At 34.4% G+C, this 22,631-nt stretch overlaps 3 protein-coding genes across 6 annotated transcripts; 2 read left to right on the top strand and 1 right to left on the bottom strand.

The window, feature by feature from the left end:
- Positions 1–162: 162 nt before the first annotated feature.
- Positions 163–8,813, top strand: LOC140976886 (uncharacterized protein YNL011C). Of its 4 annotated transcripts, XR_012175339.1 has the most exons (14): positions 166–484; positions 1,450–1,566; positions 1,890–2,022; positions 2,252–2,348; positions 3,103–3,146; positions 4,434–4,590; positions 5,137–5,208; positions 6,199–6,390; positions 6,798–6,899; positions 7,499–7,546; positions 7,756–7,881; positions 8,104–8,196; positions 8,357–8,566; positions 8,616–8,813. XR_012175339.1 is itself a non-coding variant. In XM_073441287.1 (13 exons), exons 1-13 carry the CDS (start codon positions 229–231, stop codon positions 8,474–8,476), a joined length of 1,557 nt encoding a protein of 518 aa, XP_073297388.1. In that variant the 5' UTR covers positions 166–228; the 3' UTR covers positions 8,477–8,813. The 4 variants fall into 4 exon arrangements, 2 of the variants coding, with proteins under 2 accessions (XP_073297388.1, XP_073297389.1); XM_073441287.1 differs by having other exon boundaries at positions 8,357–8,813; XM_073441288.1 differs by having other exon boundaries at positions 168–484; positions 6,199–6,282; positions 8,357–8,813.
- A 1,071-nt stretch (positions 8,814–9,884) lies between these two features.
- Positions 9,885–11,512, top strand: LOC140977559 (senescence-specific cysteine protease SAG39-like). Its single transcript, XM_073442311.1, has 2 exons — positions 9,885–10,491; positions 10,622–11,512. The coding sequence occupies exons 1-2, from the start codon at positions 10,053–10,055 to the stop codon at positions 11,209–11,211; spliced, it is 1,029 nt and encodes a 342-aa protein (XP_073298412.1). The 5' UTR covers positions 9,885–10,052; the 3' UTR covers positions 11,212–11,512.
- A 264-nt stretch (positions 11,513–11,776) lies between these two features.
- On the bottom strand, positions 11,777–12,395 carry LOC140977577 (signaling peptide TAXIMIN 1-like). The gene is made up of 2 exons (XM_073442332.1): positions 12,157–12,395; positions 11,777–12,034 (listed from the first exon to the last, which is right to left on the bottom strand). Exons 1-2 carry the CDS (start codon positions 12,273–12,275, stop codon positions 11,911–11,913), a joined length of 243 nt encoding a protein of 80 aa, XP_073298433.1. The 5' UTR covers positions 12,276–12,395; the 3' UTR covers positions 11,777–11,910.
- Between the last annotated feature and the right edge of the window lie 10,236 nt (positions 12,396–22,631).

Raw genomic sequence — 22,631 nt, 5'->3', positions numbered from 1 at the left:
TACTTTTCATCAATTTTCTGAATTCACGTATTTAATAATTTATTGATATCGTCATTATATGATTAATTTTAGTCATTCTGGCAAAAATTAATACTAATTAGGAAATTTTTGTGGAAAATGAAAAGATGGCAAAATGACGAAATTGATATAATTTGAAGCCAAATTATTTCATTTTTTTGGTGTTAAACAAAACTGTAGCGAACGCTTTCCTTTTCCATTCGAGCAAACATGGCGGACAGTTACTTGGGACCCCCGCTTTCTTTGCTCTCCCCAACTTCTTGTTCTCCTCTTACATATACCCAAAATTTCCCAATTCCATTCCCATTATTCGTCTCCCACGCACATTCAAGAAATCCTTCATTCCATTACTCTTGCATGGCGGCCGTTCCTCCTTTCAGAACTGACAGTAACCACTTTCCCTGTTCATCTGCCTCCGCTGCTCCAAATGGCGTTTCCAATCAGCCATCTTTGCTGGTTTTCTCAGGTCTGGATTTTTCCTCGTTTTGAATTATTTTTTCTGGGTTTCTGAGAAAAGTGGAGTAAAGATTTCGTGAGGAGATCAAGGAAAACGGGGGTCCCAAGTTTTATGATTTAAACTCGTTTCTAAGATTGCCTTAATGGGTCTTCCTTGTGTTGAGTTAAGACTTTATTTGATTTCCAAACTACATAATCCTGAGAAAATTTCTACAAAAATCATTGTTTTGAATCAGATTGTCTTGCAACTTTCATTTTCAAAGACTGACTTCAATCTACATACTTAGCTCTATGCAGTGCGCTGATTAATTGCTGTGATCAAGTACAGAGAACAGAAATTAAGAATGATTCGTAGGAACAAGGGTTTTCAAACAACCTTTTAATAAATACTGAATAAACCAGACCATTATATGATCTTTTATTGAAACTCTGTTTTTTTACGTAGCCAATCTTATTAATATGTTAGTATTACTAATGTGTACATGGTTGAGATTTTTTTTATGGATGGTTGAGAGTTTGAGTATACTTATATTCCTTACGATCGTGACATTAGATGAGTTTATCCTATTCCTTCGGTTCACCTGGATGTGAAAAAAATGTTTTACTTTTATGCTTGACTAATAAAATTTTCCACTTTATACCACTTACAAAGTGATAACATTGTCTGGAAAAAGGTCTCTGTCATTATCATTGTTTTCCAAATTAAGCAAATCATATGAAATTGAAATGCTAGGGATCTGAATGCTATATTTTCTGTGTGGTTGTAAAAGTATTTTACAGAATAGTTTACATTATTGCCAAATCAGTCGAAAGCAAATACTATGGTGATGTAAGTGCATTGTCTTCAGAGATATCATTTGAATAATGAGATTATTAACTTACGTGGAGTATCTGAAATCCATTTTTGGGAATTGTCTGGAATAGAAACATATCATGTTTAATTTAACATCTGCCTAACAATTTTCACTGTTGCAGGTGGAACTGCCTTTAATGGTGTAGTCGAAGAGCTTAAGAAGTTAACTACTCGTGTGGCTCATGTGCTCCCTGTTTCTGATGATGGAGGAAGCACAGCGGAGGTTGTTCGTGTTCTTGGTGTGTTTCAATAGTTTTTTTTTAAAAAATTATTCAGATGCTTTTCTTGGCGTTGTCTTATATTGATCACCCTTTTTAAAAAGCATATGATATCGTGGCTGGCCTTTGGTGGACAAGATAGAACTAAAGAAATCCTCAGAAAATTGTTACCGTTGAAAGTTAATGAAATTCGACGAGCTGGTAAAAGATCAGTTTTGTTTTGTAGACATCTTTTGGAATAAAGATAAGTTTTAGAACTACAGTGCTAGGGAGATGTGTTTGGTTCAATTATGTCCGAATTGTTTGTAATTTTTTGTAGACTTATTTGATGGAAATGCTTGCAGGTGGTCCTGCTGTTGGAGACATTCGGTCAAGGTGCTTGAGACTGTCTGATCAAAGTACCTCAGAGGCTCTTGCGGTGCGGACATTGCTTGGTTATCGGCTACCTATTGATGCACGAAGTTCAAAATATGAATGGTAGTAAACATAAGTTTGCATGAATTATTCATTTTTAAAGGCTTATTTTGCTATAGGGTTGTTTTCCATCTCTAACAACTGCATAATCTCATGGGTTTATATTTACATTTTCTTTTACAATGGTCAGTTCATGGCACCATTTATCTTTTTCACTCTGTTGTAAATACTTGCTATAGTTTATTTTGTTTGGAGTGGCAAGTGCTAACTGGATAAGTTTGCAATTCAACAGGTACGATATAGTGGAAGGGACTCATTTACTATGGATAGGTGTCTCAAAACCGTACAGGGAAACTATTCGAGCATTTTTGGTTTATTTCCAGGACCAGGTATCTTGATTTAACCATGTGCATGTTATCTTGAGTAGTAATATAATAAAAAAGATAATGCTCATAATTGGATGTTGCATGCTCATGTTTCCAGGCACATCTCTTCACCTTTGAAATGAATTTATCAATTGTTGTTATTATCGGTATCTGCTCAACGAGTTATAAGTTAATAGAAGTTATGCATCTTCAAATAATTCGCATTTTTATTGGTTTTGAAATGATTTTCTAACATGCAATGGAGCCTCTAACTTCAAGTATCCCCACGAACATCTTCTGACGTAAATACTAAATAGGATTTCAGCTTTTATTCTGTGAAGAGTAGGTAAAGATATACTGAACTAAATACTTTGATAGTTTACAAGGTTCATGTAACGGGGACATCTTAAAATGTTATGAGGAGGTTGCAAAATGTGAGTACTTACACTGATGTGTTGGATATTTCATACTGGATACTTTTACCAAATGATGTCATTTTGAAGCATTTGAAAGAAAGCTTATGTTTTATGCTCCGGACTCCGTGGTTTTTGTTACGTCACTTGTGTGAACTGAGTGCTTTTTCTCTTGTGATAATCAGTTTGTCGTATTACTTTGTCATAGAACATGTAAAAACATAAATTTATTTTGAAAATACTTCCGTTTGATCAAGAGGGCCCATTGTCATCAAACCTTCTTCTTTCATCACCATGACTAAGTTATACATGCTTCATGATACATACTCCACATATAGGTGAGTTAAAAATACAAATTTATGCAGATCCTTAGGCGTTCAGAGGAATCTTTCTGCTTCAGCAATGGGAGGTATTAACTATTTCTTGACAAGTACTGGATTTGAATTCATGTGATTGAAGTGTTTTTTGGTGCTAATTTTTTTCTGATCCAAGTGACACGTAGCAGGCAGCATTACTGGATTGACAAAACTTTCTCCTATCCCAATGAAATCACTATAGTGCTAAGTCAACGTGTTAATACTTCTTTTTTGTGTTAACTTGATGTGCATTAACTTATAAGTCCCACTTCTAGATAGCCTCACAAAACCATTATATGGTGATGAGACCCAATTCAGGTAGATTTAGCAGCTTTTTTCTATGTGAACACTTAACTTACTCATTAAGTTTTATGCAGGATTTCCAAATGATGCCACATAGCTATCTAAGTGACAAGTGTGTAGAAAGCGTTTTATATCTGAAACCTTTTCTGACACTACGCAAACATGCTCATTAAGTTTTACACAGTATTTCCGAATTGATGCCACATTGCTATCTAAGCGTGTAGAAAACATTTTGTATCTGAAACCCTTTCTCACATGAGAAATTAAGATTCTTTTATTATGATCACCCAGCAGATGAAATTTTCTTATTGCTTGATAATTTAAGTCAGGTTATTATGCATGTGTGAACTGTAGGACTTTTATTGTTCTTTTTTGAGCTACATGTTATTGTAACAGCCATCATAATTCAACTAACTTGTCCTTGATTTGGTTATGATTTACTTCAAGAACATTCAGTGCCAACTGGCTGTGCATCATCTGTTTCAATGCACCACTCTCCTTTCCAGAAATCCATCTCCACTAAAGAATCATAAGATCTACACAATTAATCCTCTTTTCATCAAAAGTTTTTATGCATAGCTGAAAAGCAATCTCCTTTGATTCCAGAAAGAATTGGATCCACTGCTTTCTGAGTTTAACCAATTTTTTTCCATACTAGGAAATGAAATTTACAAATAGTTATCTTTTGAAAGTGGAATATGCTTGAAAAGTTACAAAATCTGGCATGCTTGTGCAATTCCATTTAAAGATTTAGCTGACAGTAGACCTGGAGCACTGTGCAACAAAAAAGTGGCTGTGACTTGGACTGTCTTTAGTAGAAATCTTTTATGGTCGTAATTTATCAACATCATACCATGATCTGACAGATTAATCCCATTAAGTTTCTCTGATTTACTTTGTTATATAAGATTTTGTTTTTTTTTTAATTTGCTCTCTCAGTTATCATTTCGATACCCAAGGGAAAAAAAATCTATTCACACAATCTTGATTTAGTTGGCCTGTCCATCACTATTAAGTAGTTCTTGTCTAATATGCAGTATAGGGAATTTCTTCTTTGCTGGAGCGAGGATATTCTTTCAGTCTTTAGATGCTGCAATTTTTCTATTTTCACGTGTCTCAGATATTCCCCTCGAGAGTCTGGTTCTTCCTGTAATATCCACAAACGACAAGCTTACTTTGGGTTGCGAATTATGGGTATGAAAATCTTTTCTTGTTTCCTGTAGATATATTTTGCAGTGTAGGATTTTTTAATCAAAGCACAATTGTATTCAGTATTCACCACTGATGTACTAAGTGCACCTCTGGTCAGGGGATGCTCCTTCCATTTTCTTATGTACTTGTGATGTCTTTATTCTTTCATGCGTTTTATATTAAAGAAAATGAGTGTTTGTGGAAGCAGAAGACTCTTTGGCAGCAGCTGTAGTGACATTGCTATGCTATGTTGGCAGTATATTTCTTGTATAGTGGTGCCAGAAGTTTGTTCTTGCGGTGGTTGTGGGTGGCAAGGGCTAGTGGTTGGATCATTAATGAGGACAGTTCTGCTAATTGTGTAGCCGTGGAGATACTGTCTGAATTCTGAAACTTCTACATGTCATTTAATGTTTCATGGAAAAACCTTTTTTGAGTCCAACATTAACCAAACAACATAAAGTGGGGAATAATCTTCAGAGCATATTATGAAAGTGAAGGATAGCGTTATTATTACCAAGTTATATTTACTCATTATTTATTAATGTCTAGGACGGAACAATAATACGAGGTCAAAATGAAATATCTCATCCAACCAATGGATTTATGGAGCCCATAAATAAGGTGTGTGCATATTCTCCATTTTGGTCGCATCTTCTAATTTCTTCTGTTATTCTACTGCTGTTGGTTGTGACTATTCATTGTCCTTTTTTGTACATGAGTTTATTACCCTATCCAAAATGTTGCTATTTGATTTGCTGAAATGCCATGTTATGGCATTCTGTCACATCACCAACCAGCGGCCCAAGCACTTCCAATGGACCAAGCCCGAATGATATCAAGTATCGAAGATTCACTCATGGCCCATTTCGATCGAAGGAATATGCTGCTGAAGTTTGAATAAGATGAAATCGGTTTTATCTTTATTGTTTGAATAAAACTTGATTATTGTCATTAGGATTCTTATTCAATCCTTAGGTGGTTGTTTTCCAAATTTTAGATGAGTCATCTTTTAGGGGTTTTATCTTTTATCTTGCTATCAAGATACGGTAAACTCATGCATAAGTATTCCATTGAATGGATTAAATAAACAAGTTCATTTCAATATATTTATTTGTTCCAAAGATCACGAGGTTCTCTTCAACGAGCCTCAAGTCAATACAATCAAAATAGGCAAACAAGGGAGAAAAACACAAAAGAATCGAGACGCGAGCCTTGAGGATTTTCGAGTGCAACGACCCATAACCCAATCCATTTCTCATAGTCGTGACACATTCTTTTCACGAGGGATGGGTTGGATTATACTTCTTTTGGGAATGCTAAATTTGCAGGGAAAGCCTTTTTGAATTTGTCAAACTTTTGTATGTGAAATTCTTAAGAAGATTGCTGAAATTATAATGAACTAATTTTGATTTTCTATAGCCATTGTTGCTTTGTCACTGTCACTTATATATTTTACTCAGCAACTCTATGTTTATACACACTGTTTAGTGTGCCATGAAGTCCATCATTCTTTACTAATTTGACGTGCTTAAGGTCTGATGATTTTGTTTTAATGCTTCCAATTTACATTTAAAATGTTCTTCAAGTTGATTGAGTAAGTATCTTTTCCAGGATAACTCTTCAGTCCCACCTCTATTTTCAAGAATAAAGCGGGTGTTTTACATGTCCAGTGAAGGTAGCAATTTATTGCATGAGGTATATGATGCTTCTTGTGTTTGTTTATGTGCTTTTTCTGTAGGAAGTAACTATAAATTCTCTCGTGGAAGACAACGGCTGCCTTACATTTATGCCAGGCAAAATCTGGTGTGTTGAATGTTTGCTATAACTGTTCTCTGTCATAATTGTTTTCACGTTAACTTTGTGAGTTCAGAATTTCACCGGAATTTCTCTTAGTTATCTCTTTAATTAATAATATTTATATATTATGAAAAGTCAGGTTTAGATCATCACGGGAACATTATTTGTAAACTGACAAAATGAAAGTCTTGAAAATGTTTGAACCAACGACTGCATCTTTATCCCCTTTGCACAACAATGTTAAACCTAAAAATTGATATTTAGGGTTTATTTGGAAACACCATGTGATGCTTATGTCCATTGGCATCATATCAAAAGTTATTATAATATCTTTCATGAATAAATTTGTTCAATCTACATTTCTGGGTTATTTGCCTCATTTTTTTTATTTTCTTTATGTTTCTCTCAAGCAGGTCTTTCCTTCTGTGAATCCAACTGTCTTGGAACAGTTGAGTAGCGTTGACTGCGTTGTCTTTGCCATGGGCTCACTCTTTACTTCCATATGTCCCTCTCTGGTAAAATTAAGAATCCAATTATTGTTTATTTTAACACTGTCTTTTAGATTGTATTAAGGTTGATGTTTCTTCAGTTATTTGAACTACGGCAGTATTTTAGCTGGTGTCAAAGGGTTATAGCACCAAGATGAACTAGCTATTTGAATGGTATGAGTTCACTTTTTCAGAATATGAATTTACAAATGAAAAAGATTCTTGAGGATCCAAGCCCATGCTCTGTGCCTCCTCCCTACCCACACGCAGGAGAAATGACCTTTTGTTTCACTCTGTGATTTGGTTATCACACTTGTTACAACTGCTGAGAATTCCTTTTGCTAGAAGCCGGTGAAGTCAATTTGTGTGGGTAGTAAAAAGTGGTGAAATCTCAGGCCTCACTGATAATGTCAATTTTTTTTTCTCTTGGGTGTTTGGTTAAGATTATCCTTTTTTTAAGGAAAACACTAACTGGTCTTGGTGGAGGGGTTTGGTGGACCCCCTACCTGTGCTTTTGATGTCCTTGAAAAACAAGATCTGGCTTTTCTAACCTCTAATAACTTCCAATTTCTGGTTATATAACTTAACGTTACAGCAGTTGTTTTAAGCACATGGTTCATTTTCAGGTTCTTCTGAGAATCGGGGAACTGATTTCTACACGATCATGTCCCAAGGTAATCTGATAATGTGTAAGCCATACCTTCATTATGTGTATGTCATACCTTCATTGCCTTACTCTTTGATAACTTTAAGCTATACTTAAAGGCTGCATAAGATTTTTAAATTTTTATGATTTTCCCAGTGCATTTTATTTGTACATTTACCTTCTTATCAATTTGATTTCATCATATATCAGTATGTGTTTATCCATTTTATTTTTTAGGTGCTTCTCTTGAATGGTACTCACGACAGAGAAACTTCTGGTTTTACGGCTTCTTGCTTTGTAACTGCAATCACCAATGCCTTAAATCGAACGTATGGAGATCCCCGTAACCGTCTTATAAATCCTGTACGTATTAATAGAATATAATTTTTTCTGCAGAATCCCTTTTCACTCAAATCTTACAATATAAATTTGTCAAGCACCTAATGCTTTCGCGCCTAGGAGATAGAAAGTGGATCATACCACGTGTAAATGGGAAGGAACCTAGAGGTTGCAGTATAATTTACTTAAATTCCTCTGTGACTTGATTTTCAATAATTACATGAATTAATCACTTTTTTTTTGCAGCCAAACCAATACATTAACACAATTTTCGTGCCTAAAGATGGTCAAATTCCTTTAGATATTGAATGCCTGGCTGCCCAAGGGATATTTAATGTGGTACGCTTGTATTTTATACTTGGATGTCGTACTTCCACTGGAAAGTGTAATATAACAATGATGAACATTGATTTAAGATACAAGGGTTGAGGGAATTGCTCTCTTTTTAGGTACATATCTCATTTTTTTCCTGTTTATTCTGACTCATCAAAATTTGTAGGTTACCATCGATTCATTTCGTGACTCAAAGGGGAGCATATTATTCGATCCAGCTTCACTGACACAATCTCTATCTGACCTGTTAACTGGATGCACAAGCAAAAATGTTGCTGAAATGTGATCCAAAATTTGATATTCCTGATAATTTTCAAGCCTAAAAATGTAGAGCATACATCTTTTGCTTTGTTGCTTCCTTTCCGCTGACGAGCAGGTTTGAAAATAGAATAGGCATTTCGTCTCTATTTCAGTTCCCTTACTAGGAAATTTCCTCGAATATTGGGATAGATTGCTTGGTGCATTGGCCTGATCTGCTACATTAGGTTGAACATATGTAGGCGGTGTATATACTGCCTGAGTTTAGTCGTCGAGGTACCGTGAATTCAGTGATACCACACAGAATTTCACAAGTATGTAAATTGGAGTGTTGGTGTAAAGTGAATCAAAACCATAGAATTGTATTTAGGTATCATGTGATCTGCTCTGAAAGAATTTACGATGGATAATGCAATGCGAAGGACTCAGACTCACCCTGGTTGTGTGTTCATTTACTACTATTTGTTTTAAGTATTGAGGAGCAATAATTTTCCACGATATTGAAACGTGACTGTCAAGCTAAGTAGATAGTTTAAAATTTTGAATTACGGTATTACACCATTTATGTCTTTTAGTAAAATGACAATTTTACGATCGGTATTGGAATTTTAATAAAAAAATGTGTTCAACACTTCAGTTCCTATTATTTACAAGGAAGTGTAATTATTCAAGGATTGTTAGGGAGAAATGATTATTTATCGTGATTCAGCATTTGCTATCTAGTGTTTAAATTGTTGTCCGGCTTTAAAAAATTCACAAAAATTTTTGTGAGACGTTCTCATGAGTCAATTTTGTGAAATATATTTTTTATTTGAGTCACTTATAAAAAAATATTATTTTTTTATGTTAAAATATTTTTTTATCATAAATATAAACATAATTGATCCGTTAGGTGATATTTTCTATTTTCAAATCTGCTCTATCAACTATGTAGGTATTTGAATATGACGTAGTATTTCCACCTCCAATATCATATCTATTAATATTACTCAGTGAGGGAGAGACAAATATAATTGTTTTTTCTTGATTATTTTCCTTTCAATTTTTTGAACATTTATTTTTTTTTAAAGAATAGACAATTGACAGAATATGGTACGTAAATTAATAATCTCCATTAAACAATAAATTAATAATTCCAATAAAAGTAAGATAATATATATATTTATACAATAAAAAATTAAGATAATACATANTCATGACATCAAAACTTATTACTCTCACTATATGCCTCAAAATTAAAAAGATAGCATGGATGATATAGAAGTATAGATATAGAATACATTAATTTACTTTCTTATGTGGTAAGGGATTGATATTTAATCATTTTGTGTGTCAAATAATATAATTTCATATTCTATGGATTTTATAAATTTGATTAGTACATAATCATTTTCCAATACATCGGAAGATTAGTGAATACACATGAAAATGAATTCTTATTAATTAATTAGATAAAGCAGCGTTCACGCAACTTTGTGATATGATTAGAATGTCTATCAACTTGCCGGTATTTCCAAGGACTTAAACAAACTCTATAAAATGAGCAAAGAATTCAAAACTTTTCAAATCATAAAATCAATAAACTTTATATAGTGCTCGCAAGAATGGCCATCACCTACACTTGGAAACTTGTTCTTGCCCCTCTTTTTATGTTGCAGTTGTGTGGTTATCAAGTCACGGCGCGCACGGTGCCTCATGCGTCGTCAATGGTTGAGAGACATGAGCGATGGATGTCAAAATATGGACGTGTATACAGGGATGACTCAGAGAAGGCGGAAAGATTCAAAATATTCGAGAAAAACGTGGAGTACATCGAGTCTTTCAATGAAGCTGGAGTTCGATCTTACAAACTTGGCATCAACAAGTTTGTTGATTTGACTAATGAGGAGTTTCAGGCAGCCCGAAATGGATACAAAAGGGGCTCCCACCCAATATTACCAAAGGTTTCATCTTTCAAATATGCTAATGTGTCCGCAGTTCCGCCGAGTGTGGACTGGAGAAAGAGGGGAGCTGTTACAGGCATCAAGGACCAAGGCCAATGTGGTTAGTGAATAGAAAACAGTTAACATCGACTAATCCCCACTTTCATTTTTCTCGATAAATACCATGTTTTTATTAGGTAGAAAATTCTCTCTCAAAGAAACAGATTATCATGAAACAATTAAAAATGCAGGATGCTGCTGGGCATTTTCTGCTGTGGCAGCCACGGAAGGAATCAACCAGCTCACAACAGGGAGACTAGTCTCACTATCCGAACAAGAACTCGTGGATTGTGACACAAGTGAAGACCAGGGATGCAATGGTGGTCTCATGGACTACGCGTTCGAATACATCATAGGAAATAAGGGACTGACAACCGAATCTAATTATCCCTACCAAGGAGTAGATGGTACCTGCAACACACAAAAAGAATCCTCCCATGTCGCGAAGATCACAGGATACGAGGACGTTCCAGCCAATAGCGAGTCATCATTGCTAAAAGCGGTGGCACACCAACCTGTATCCGTAGCCATCGATGCCGGTGGATCAGACTTTCAATTCTACTCGAGCGGGGTATTTACAGGAGAGTGTGGAACCGATCTAGACCACGGTGTCACCGCAATCGGTTACGGGAAAACTAGTGACGGTACAAAGTATTGGTTGGTTAAGAATTCTTGGGGAAGTAGCTGGGGAGAGAATGGATATATTAGAATGCAAAGGGGCATTTCTGCTTCAGAGGGTCTCTGTGGTATTGCTATGGAAGCTTCTTATCCAACTGCTTAAAAATGTAACATTGAAAATCTTGATTTTCTTCATGAAAAACTTGGCTGTAATTATGTCAAATCTTATGTAATATAAGACAATATTATGTGAGTCCTCATCCAACTCTCCAACATGCATTCCGATTTTACTTCAATTAACGCTACAAAATGCCATGTGAAAATATTTAAAAGTAAATTTGAATATAGACAAGTTTTTACAAGAATAAAGTATAGACATAATACCTATATTATTACAAGAAAAAGTGTTATCAAATATTATTTATATAAAAACATGGGAGTCTTTGAGTAATTACTTTGTATCATATTTTTAAACACCAAAAATACTTGTATAATACTCAATTTTATTTATTTATCTTTATCTGTTTATTTAAATTTGTAAACAAATATATCACTATTCATAAATAAAAAAAAAGAAGAAGATAGAAATGCAATAATTTGAAAACATTTGGTAAACTGTTTTCCAATGGTACACTAATATCGATAATTAAATTTACTGACTTATTATATTATAATTATAAGTGTTTGGAAGAATCATCCTCGAAAAAACAAGATATACACGAGTCATATAATATTAAGAACTTAATTATAAAATAAATATATTAATAATGTGATTATAAATCCAAACTAAATCAAATATGAAACGAACAATAATTAATTTCAACTGAAATTGAAACCGTGAAATCCGAAATCTACATGAAAACTAGCAAGGAATCTGCTCCGTGAACCACTTCATCACCGAAAACGGAGCCTTGATGAGCGAAAGCGCCAGCTCCACGATCACCGTCACGCAGATGCAACAAGGGCACAAGCAACTCAGCACAATTCTGCATTTCCCCCCAACATCAAATCTCTCGATAAAAGTGAAGTAAATCTGATATCAAATCAAGAGAGAGAGAGAGAGAGAGAGAGAGAGAGAGAGAGAGAGAGAGAGAAGGGGGAACCGTACCCGACGATCCAGATGACGACGCCGATTATGGAGAGAAGAAGGGCGACGAAGGCGAATGGAAGACCCAACAGAAATCCCAAAGGCCGGCATTGGCAGTCTTCACCACAACTGCAGCACATATTTCTGCAATCTCAATCTTTGTTCGCGTGTGGGTCAACATTGAAACTATATGGTTGTGGACGGATAATGCGAAGCTTCCAAGTAAATTAAATTATAGAATCGGCGATGATTAAAAACGCGTTTGAACAAGTCACGTCNTTGAGAGAAAAATATTATAAAGTGTGTAGTGTGATAATTTTGAGAGTTTGAGATTTTTACTTTTTACCGTAAATTTTTACTTTTTCACAACACGTTATCAGCACGAAGCTCTAAAAGTCCTCCATATTTTTCCAAGCTCCAAAACAGAAGAAAAAGGTAACAAAAGTAATAATATTTATTTTATTGTTTATTTATTTATTGTTTATATATTTAATATATAATATAATGTTATTATAAATAATAAAAATAAATTTTTCAAAAAACTTGTTATAAATCCTAGGAGGATGTTAAGACGACATCCCACACTCCTTGTAATGGATACGACAAGTATAAAAGCCTATAAGATTTTTAAACAAAATATCTTATGAGACTTCATTATAATATTGTGATATGATATACATAATTATTTAAAACATTACTAATATTATATACACCATATTAATATCATTAAATTATACAAATAAATACATTTATTTTCTTGTACACCAACGATCATAAATGATAACAAAACGACTAGTTTTTGCCCTATAAATATGATCTCACAAACATATTCAATCACTCCAACTTTCTCTTCTTCTTTAAAAATTATTCTTCATCAAATTTTCGAAGAAAAAAGAAGATGACTTTCACAAGGTTATTTTTAATTATTTTGGTTATCATACTCACAAGTCTTATTTTTATCGGAGAATATCCTCCTCGTGTGTTTTCTTTATTTTTACAAATGTTTGTACTTGTTGTTTATCAATTACTTTGTATTGTAATATTCATTAACTAATAAAATGCATCGTAATTTTTTAGTACCACCATGTCAAACTTGGCAAAGCTCGAATTCATTGCTCTTGATATTACGGGGAAAAATTATATGCCATGGACTCTCGATGTAGAAATGCATCTTGAGTCATTAGGTCTAAATGAGACCATAAAAGAAAATGGCATATGCACATCACAAGAAAAGGCAAGAGCCATGATATTTTTGCGTCGACATCTCGACGATGGATTAAAATGTGAATATCTGATTGAAAAAGATCTCATGACTTTGTGGAAGTGATTAAAAGAAAGATTCGAACATATAAGGGAAGTTATACTTCCGACCGCTCGGAATGAATGGAATACGTTGAGATTCCAAGATTTTAAGAAAGTCAGTGATTACAACTCGGCGATGTATCGAATAATCTCGCAACTGAAATTTTGTGGGCATGAGATTACTGAATTGGAAATGCTTGAAAAAACATTTTCCACTTTTCACGCATCGAATATAACTCTACAACAACAATATAGAGTGCGTGGATTTTCGAGATATTCTGAACTAATCGCCTGTCTCCTTGTGGCGGAAAAGAATAATGAGCTTTTAATGAGAAATCATCAGGCACGACCCACTGGTTCAACGGCATTTCCTGAAGTAAATGTCGTAAGCAAAAATGAATTTAAACCTGGAAACCAAAATCAAAGTTATAGACAAGATTTTGGTCGAGGACAAAATCGAGGTCGTGGTCGTGGACGTGGACGTGGACGTGGTCGTGGTCGTGGACGCGGCCGTGGTTTTGAAAATAATCGAGATAGTTATTTCTATAACTCATCTCAAAAGAGCGTCCCAAACCATCCACCGAAAAGGCATCAAGAGAATATGAGTGTTAATGAGAATCACTCAAAAAGATTTGAAAGTTCTTGTTTCAGATGTGGTACTCCAGGACATTGGTCCCGTATTTGTCGAGCCCCTGAGCACCTTTGTAAACTTTATAAAGAATCAATAAAGGGGAAAGAAAAGGAGACCAACTTTACTGAACACAGTGAACCTTTGAGTGGTTCAACTCATTTTGATGCTGGAGATTTTCTGATTGATTTCTCAGATAATGATCAATTTGATGGTGGAATAAATATGTAAAATATTTTATTTTTTATGTATTCGTATGATAATGTTTTATAGTGTGTTATATTGTATTGTATTTTATTGTCAATAATTTTATTTCATTGCATATTTTTTTGAAGTTCAAATATGGAAAATGCTACGAACCAAGCTGAAGTTTGCATACCTGATAGTGGTACAACGCACACTATCCTCCGAGATAAAAGATATTTCTTGGAACTAAAACCAACAAAAACAACGGTGAATACAATATCAGGTCCTGTAGACTTGATTAAAGGATGTGGTAAAGCACAATTTTTGTTACCTAATGGTACAAAATTTTTGATCAATGATGCTTTATATTCACCACAATCGAAAAGAAATTTGTTGAGTTTTAATGATATATATTCCCATGGGTATGATACTCAAACAATGAATGAAGGGAATGAGAAATATATGTGTCTTACCACATATAAATCAGGAAAGAAATATGTGATTGAAAAACTACCAATGCTCCCTACTGGATTGCATTATACACATATACGTCCCATTGAATCAAACATGGTAATTGATAATTCTTCAATATTAACCAATTGGCATGATCGATTAGGACATCCTGGTTCAACAATGATGCGAAGAATTATAGAAAATACACATGGTCATCCATTGAAAGACCAGAAGATCTTTCAGAATAATAAGTTTCAATGTAAAGCATGTTCTCTTGGAAAACTTATTATAAGACCATCACCAGCCAAAATCCAAACTGAATCACCAATGTTTCTTGAACGTATTCAGGGTGATATTTGTGGACCAATCCATCCACCATGTGGACCATTCAGATACTTTATGGTATTGATTGATGCCTCCAGCAGATGGTCACATGTATGTTTATTGTCAACTCGAAATGTTGCATTTGCAAGATTACTTGCTCAAATAATAAAATTGAGGAATCAATTTCCCGATTATACAATCAAGAAAATTAGACTTGATAATGCTGGTGAATTTACTTCCCAGACTTTCAATGATTATTGTATGTCTATGGGAATCATTGTTGAGCATCCTGTTGCTCATGTACATACTCAAAATGGATTGGCTGAATCATTGATTAAACGTCTGCAAATGATTGCTAGACCAATGATTATGAAAACAAAGCTCCCTATTTCTATATGGGGACATGCAATTTTACATGCTGCTTCATTAATTCGCATCAGACCAAGTGCATATCATAAATACTCCCCATTGCAGCTTGCATTTGGTAAAGAACCAGACATTTCTCATCTGAGAATTTTTGGATGTATGGTGTATGTGCCTATTGCACCACCTCAACGAAAGAAAATGGGACCTCAAAGAAAGATTGGAATTTATATTGGTTATGATAGTCCATCGATCATTCGATATCTTGAACCACAGACAGGCGACGTGTTCACAGCACGTTTTGCTGATTGTCATTTTAATGAGGAAATCTTCCCAATGTTAGGGGGAGAACAGAAACATACCGAAAAAGAAATTACATGGTATGTATCATCATTGTTACATCTGGATCCAAGAACAAAACAATGTGAAAAAGATGTACAGCAAATTGTGCACTTGCAAAGAATAGCAAATCAAATACCAGATGCATTTGCAGACACAAAAGGGGTAACTAAATCATATATACATGCTGCAAATGCCCCTGCTCGAATTGAAATTCCGAAGAAACAAATTGAAGATAGTCATGATGTCATTAAACGCCTGAAGCGTGGAAGGCCAGTTGGTTCCAAGGATAAAAATCCTCGAAAAAGAAAATTCATAGAGAAACACAATGATCACAAAATAGAGAATGATGTTCCTGAAGAAACACATAATGATCACAAAATAGAGAATGATGTTCCTGAAGAAACACATGATGATGAAAATGTTTTGTCAGAACCACAAACTGACGAGAATCATGAAATCTCTATCAATTATATTAATACTGGAAAAATATGGAACCGAAAAGATATAGAAGAAATTGATGATATATTTTCTTATAATGTGGCAATCGACATCATAAATGATAATGAAGATCATGAACCAAAATCTTTTGGTGAATGTAAAAATCGGCAGGATTGGATAAAATGGAAAGATGCCATCCAGGTTGAATTGGATTCGCTAAATAAACGTAATGTTTTTGGACCTATAGTCCTTACACCTGAAGGTGTAAAACCTGTTGGATACAAATGGGTTTTTATTCGAAAGCGAAATGAGAAAAATGAAATAGTAAGATATAAAGCTCGACTTGTTGCACAAGGTTTTTCTCAAAGGCCTGGAATTGATTATGAAGAAACGTATTCTCCTGTGATGGATGCAATTACGTTTCGGTATTTGATTAGCTTGGCAGTATCTGAAAATTTAGAAATGCGTCTTATGGATGTTGTTACAGCCTACTTATATGGATCACTTGATAGTAATATATATATGAAAATCCCTGAAGGATTTAAGATGCCTGAAGCACAAAGTTCAAAACCCAGAGAATGTTATTCTGTGAAATTACTAAGATCATTATATGGGTTGAAGCAATCCGGCAGAATGTGGTATAATAGGCTAAGTGATCACTTGATGAAAAAGGGATATGTAAATAATTCAATATGCCCTTGTGTTTTCATTAAGAAAACAACATCCGGATGCGTAATTATTGCTGTATATGTTGATGATTTAAACATCATTGGAACAAATAAGGAAATTCAAGAAGTTGTGTCATACTTGAAAGAAGAATTTGAAATGAAGGATCTTGGAAAAACCAAGTATTGTCTGGGTTTACAAATTGAACAAAAAGAATGTGGAATATTTGTTCACCAGACAAATTATACAGAAAAGATCCTTAAACGTTTTAATATGGACAAATCAAATCCTTTAAGTACTCCAATGGTTGTTAGATCATTAAACATAGAAAAGGATCCATTCCGTCCATGTGAAGATGATGAAGATATTCTTGGTCCAGAAGTACCATATCTAAGTGCTATCGGTGCCCTTATGTATCTTACAAATTGTACAAGGCCTGATATATCTTTTGCCGTAAATTTATTGGCAAGATTTAGCACATATCCAACAAAGAGACACTGGAACGGAATTAAACATATATTCCGTTATCTACGAGGAACGACAGACTTGGGACTTTTGTATTCAAAAGATGCTAATCCAAGTATAATTGGTTATGCCGATGCTGGATACTTATCTGATCCACACAAGACACGTTCTCAAACTGGATATGTATTTACTCGTGGAGGCACTGCAATTTCTTGGCGTTCACAGAAACAAACGCTCGTAACAACTTCATCAAATCATGCCGAGATTATTGCACTACATGAAGCAAGCCGTGAATGTGTGTGGTTAAAATCAATGACCCAACATATCCAAATCTCATGCGGATTATCATTCAACGAGGAGCATGTGATACTATATGAAGATAATGATGCATGTGTTGCTCAAATGAAAGAAGGATACATAAAAAGCGACAGAACTAAACATATTCCTCCTAAGTTCTTCGTATTCACAAAAGAGCTTGAGAAGAATAAATGTATTGATGTTCGTCACATTCAATCAAATGAAAACTCATCAGATCTCTTCACAAAGGCACTTCCTACGACAATATTCAGAAAGTACATATATAATATTGAGATGCGCAATCTACGAAATTTGTGAAGAATTGTTCGTATCAACATGAGGGAGAGCTTACATGACTGCACTCTTTTTCCCTTACTATGGTTTTTATCCCAATGGGTTTTTCCTAATAAGGTTTTTAATGAGGTAGTACAAAAATACGTAATGAAGACATCATCATATCATGATCATCATCACAATGGGGAGTGTTGAAAATTAATATTTAAAATGTGTATGTTGAATATTTGAATGTTGAATATTTGAATGTTGAAAATAAGAGTTGTAAATATTGAAAATTAGTGTGTGATAATGTAGGTAATGATGATTTTATTTTTGGATTATTTGTAAAGATTTTCTATAAATATTTCAAATACACATATTTGAACTTAACATTAAAATTTGTGTAAGGCCCAAGCCCTTGAGCCCAATTATAACCTCGGTCCAACTTTATCCTATAAAACTTATAACCCTTCATTCTTCTCATTCTACACTCTATGTGACAAAAATAATTCACTTTCAAAACTCTATCTTTCCCTCTCTACAAAGAACGTGAAGTTCCATCTAAAGGGATTCAAGTTTTCTTGCAGTCAACCTTGATTTCAATACTAGCAAAATATTGTAGGTGGAACGTTTATTTTCTCGATACGTTTATAATATTTATCTTTATGGTATGTTAAGTTTAAATATATGATGTATTGCATGACAACATATTTCAACAAAATTTTTGTTATTGTCATGATCTTGTTTGTTAACTTGTCTAGTAGGGTAAAACCAGATATTTATGATTCAGTCTGGGGAGTTAAGCCAGATATTCAATGTTTATTGTTTTCTGTTTTAGACCTACTTGTGAATAAGTTTTAATGATATGATATGGTAATATGTAAAAATATTATGATTTTTTTAAACTTGAAGATATGCTCCCTCTAATTACTGAGTGACGACCATATCACTCACTCTTCATATTTCATTTCAGATGAGAATGAGGTAGAAGAGTAAGAATCGACTGAATTTTGGGGATGGTGATTTGGCTAGGAAATTACTATTTCTTTGTGTATTTTGGCATAATTTGAATAAGTTAAACATTGAGATTGTTTTGTTTTTGTCATTGGATTGTAAGACAATTTATTTACTGAATAAAGTTATTTTAGAATAAAAATATTGTCAAGGCTTAGTATTCTCGGTCAATTTAATTATTAAATTTCAAGAACATTACCGATGTTCATACCATGCATATCGGTGCGTGACATTTAAGTTGTATGAGAGCCGGACACGGATAAGGAACACCAAGAAATAAGTGTTATGCGGGGTAAAGTGCTACGCGTTTGATATCCACCTCTTGAACATGCGGGGCAAAGTGCTACATGACGTGAGCCACCTCTTGTACCTGTAGGAGCCACCTCTAAAGTCTCGGCACTGGTGGATCAAGGGGTCAGCCCATGACGAGGACGTCGCATTCTGAAGGAGGTGTAATTGTGATACCTCTTGTCCCACATAGTAAAAATTAAATATTTAAAATGAGTTTACAATGGGCTACAACAGACTTCTATAGCAACTTGGGTTAATCATTTTCGTAAAGCGAGGACGAATACAAAGTAGTTGCTATAGGGGCCCATTGTACAGTCACGCAGGCGTGGGCCCGGGCTCGAGCTCGGAGCATGACAGTTTGAGCATACATGTCTCAAACAACAACGATGCATACCACGTGGCGGTCGAAAATACAGTAGATCATCAACTGCTGGCGCAATTCTCTTATGCCTATCAGAAATTAGATACATATCGTTTGCATCACAAACAACATGTTGGCCGAGATTCTCCAAGAACCATTTCCACGAGTCAGATGTTTCTTCATCCACTATGGCTAAAGCTAGTAATAAAACTTAATTGGTTCATTCAGAGTGATAGTGATCAACATTCACTACAAGAAAAAAGGCCTACGACAACGGTTTTTTCCCGTTGTCGTAGGCCTTTTAAAACCGTTGTTAGAAGCCCTGTGGTTAAAGGGTGTGCTCAAAGACAACGGTGAAAAACCGTTGTCGTAGACGTCTAAAGACGAGGGTGAAAAACCGTTGTCGTAGGTATATAAAACCGTTATTAAAGGTCCTGTGGTTAAAGAATTCGTTAAAAGACAACGGTGGGAGAGTGTTGTGGTAGTTACAATTTACGACGATTTTTAAAAAACCGTCGCAAATTAAATAGCGACGGACATCATCGTTAACCGTCGCTAAAATTAGCGACGGTCGTAATTTAAGCTGTCGCTAAATAGCGACGGTTTCATACACCGTCGCTACATTTAGCGACAGTGTTTTATAAACTTCGTCGCTAATTTTAGCGACGGTTTTGTATGATTTCCGTCGCTAATTTATGAAAAATAAAAAAAAATTTCACTTTTAATATTTTAATAAATATAAAAAAAACTTACAATCTAATATGTAAACTATATTTTTGATTTATCGTCGAAAATACTATATTTTTATTTTAAAAATTTATTAAATTTTAAAGAGAAAATCGAAACTAAAATTATGTAAGGGAGAAAAATTTTAAGTGTTGTGAAGTGGTATGGTAGAAAATGGATCGAGGGTTGGGATATTTATAGACAGTTTGCGACAGTTTTGAACGGTTAATTTTCTAACTGTCGCCGATTTAAATTTGCGACGCTTTTACAAGAACTGTCGCTATATTTAGCGACGGATATTTAAAAACTGTCGCTAAATATAGCGACTGTTAGGTTAAACCGTCGCTGATTTAAGATCAGCGACGGTATTACCAAAACGNGTCGCAAATTAAATAGCGACGGACATCATCGTTAACCGTCGCTAAAATTAGCGACGGTCGTAATTTAAGCTGTCGCTAAATAGCGACGGTTTCATACACCGTCGCTACATTTAGCGACAGTGTTTTATAAACTTCGTCGCTAATTTTAGCGACGGTTTTGTATGATTTCCGTCGCTAATTTATGCAAAATAAAAAAAAATTTCACTTTTAATATTTTAATAAATATAAAAAAAACTTACAATCTAATATGTAAACTATATTTTTGATTTATCGTCGAAAATACTATATTTTTTATTTTAAAAATTTATTAAATTTTAAAGAGAAAATCGAAACTAAAATTGTGTAAGGGAGAAAAATTTTAAGTGTTGTGAAGTGGTATGGTAGAAAATGGATCGAGGGTTGGGATATTTATAGACAGTTTGCGACAGTTTTGAACGGTTAATTTTCTAACTGTCGCCGATTTAAATTTGCGACGCTTTTACAAGAACTGTCGCTATATTTAGCGACGGATATTTAAAAACTGTCGCTAAATATAGCGACTGTTAGGTTAAACCGTCGCTGATTTAAGATCAGCGACGGTATTACCAAAACGGTCGCTAAAAGTAGCGACGGTTAAAAACCACCGTCGCTAAATTTAGCGACAGTTATTGTAAAACCGTCGCTATCTTTACATCGGCGACGGTTTTACTTTAAACTGTCGCTAAATTTTGCGACGGTTATACATTAACCGTCGCAAAATTTAAATTAGGGACGGTATAGTATAACCGTCGCTAATTTAGCGACAGATTTAACTTAAACGGTCGCAAAACCAGTTGAAACACAACGTTTTTTATAAACTGTTGTCGTAGCTCAAAAAAAAACGCTAATAGACAACAGTTTTAAAACCGTTGTCGTAGCTCAAAAAAAAAAACGCTCATAGACAACGGTTTTTAAAAACCGTTGTCGTAGATATATCAAAGACAACGGTTTTAAAGAAACTGTTGTCTTTGAGCGGATTTTTTTAGGCTACGACAACGGTTTTTATTAAAACCGTTGTTAAAGGTAAAAAGACAACGGTTTTTATTAAAACCGTTGTCGTAGATGTGTTGTTAAAGCTAATTTTTCTTGTAGTGATTTTATACTTATATTTTGTGTAAAAATGTGTACTATCAACACTAATTATTTTGCCGCAATGTCGAAATCTATCTATGCACTGCTTGAAAGCACAAAAAACATAGCTTAATGTTTTTATTGATCGATTGTTCGATATGAAATTGTTCCACTCCACAATTGTTCCTGAATTGTATTTGGCCATAGTACCCATATATTTTGAAAGTAGTTGCACATAGCTCTCTCATTTACCATAAACAATTTCCATCATACATTGCAAACTTCGTCATGCCTTCATATATGAGATTGTGTATTAAAATTTTTTTTTCACTTGCTCAATTATATACTTGATCTCGAACGAAGGATCACATCTTATAATGCCCATCGACATCTTTTTCATTTTACCATTGTCGTTTCACCTCTCAGCCTTCTTTTTAATTGCAAAATGATCCCTTTGCATTTTGATCAGTGTCATGTCACCGTTGGCAATTTTATTTATTCTACGTTAGTGAGCCAATTTTTACATAAAAACTGTACTAGTAGATAAGTTTTGAAAAATATATATTTCACAAGCACACAACACATGCATGTGCTAGTTTGAAGAAAAAATACTGCTTATACAATAGATATTACCATATTTATTGCCCAGAGTAGTGTCCGAGTAACATGCGAGCCTTTGATCAATAATCAGGAGTTCAATTCTCCTATCATCACTTTCTCGGATGACTTTATCAAACATGATATGTCTAATGTGATTTACCTGATTAGTCTGATTTGCAGACTACTACATTAGTCCAGGGGTTTATTCAGTGTTTACATAAAACAAATAACATATGCGAGTTCTATTATCACACACACACACACACACACACACACACACACACACACATATATA

The sequence above is a fragment of the Primulina huaijiensis genome, chromosome 5, assembly GCF_012295235.1.
Source record: "Primulina huaijiensis isolate GDHJ02 chromosome 5, ASM1229523v2, whole genome shotgun sequence".
Classification (NCBI taxonomy): domain Eukaryota; kingdom Viridiplantae; phylum Streptophyta; class Magnoliopsida; order Lamiales; family Gesneriaceae; genus Primulina; species Primulina huaijiensis.
This window is presented reverse-complemented; position numbering and strand designations above follow the sequence as displayed.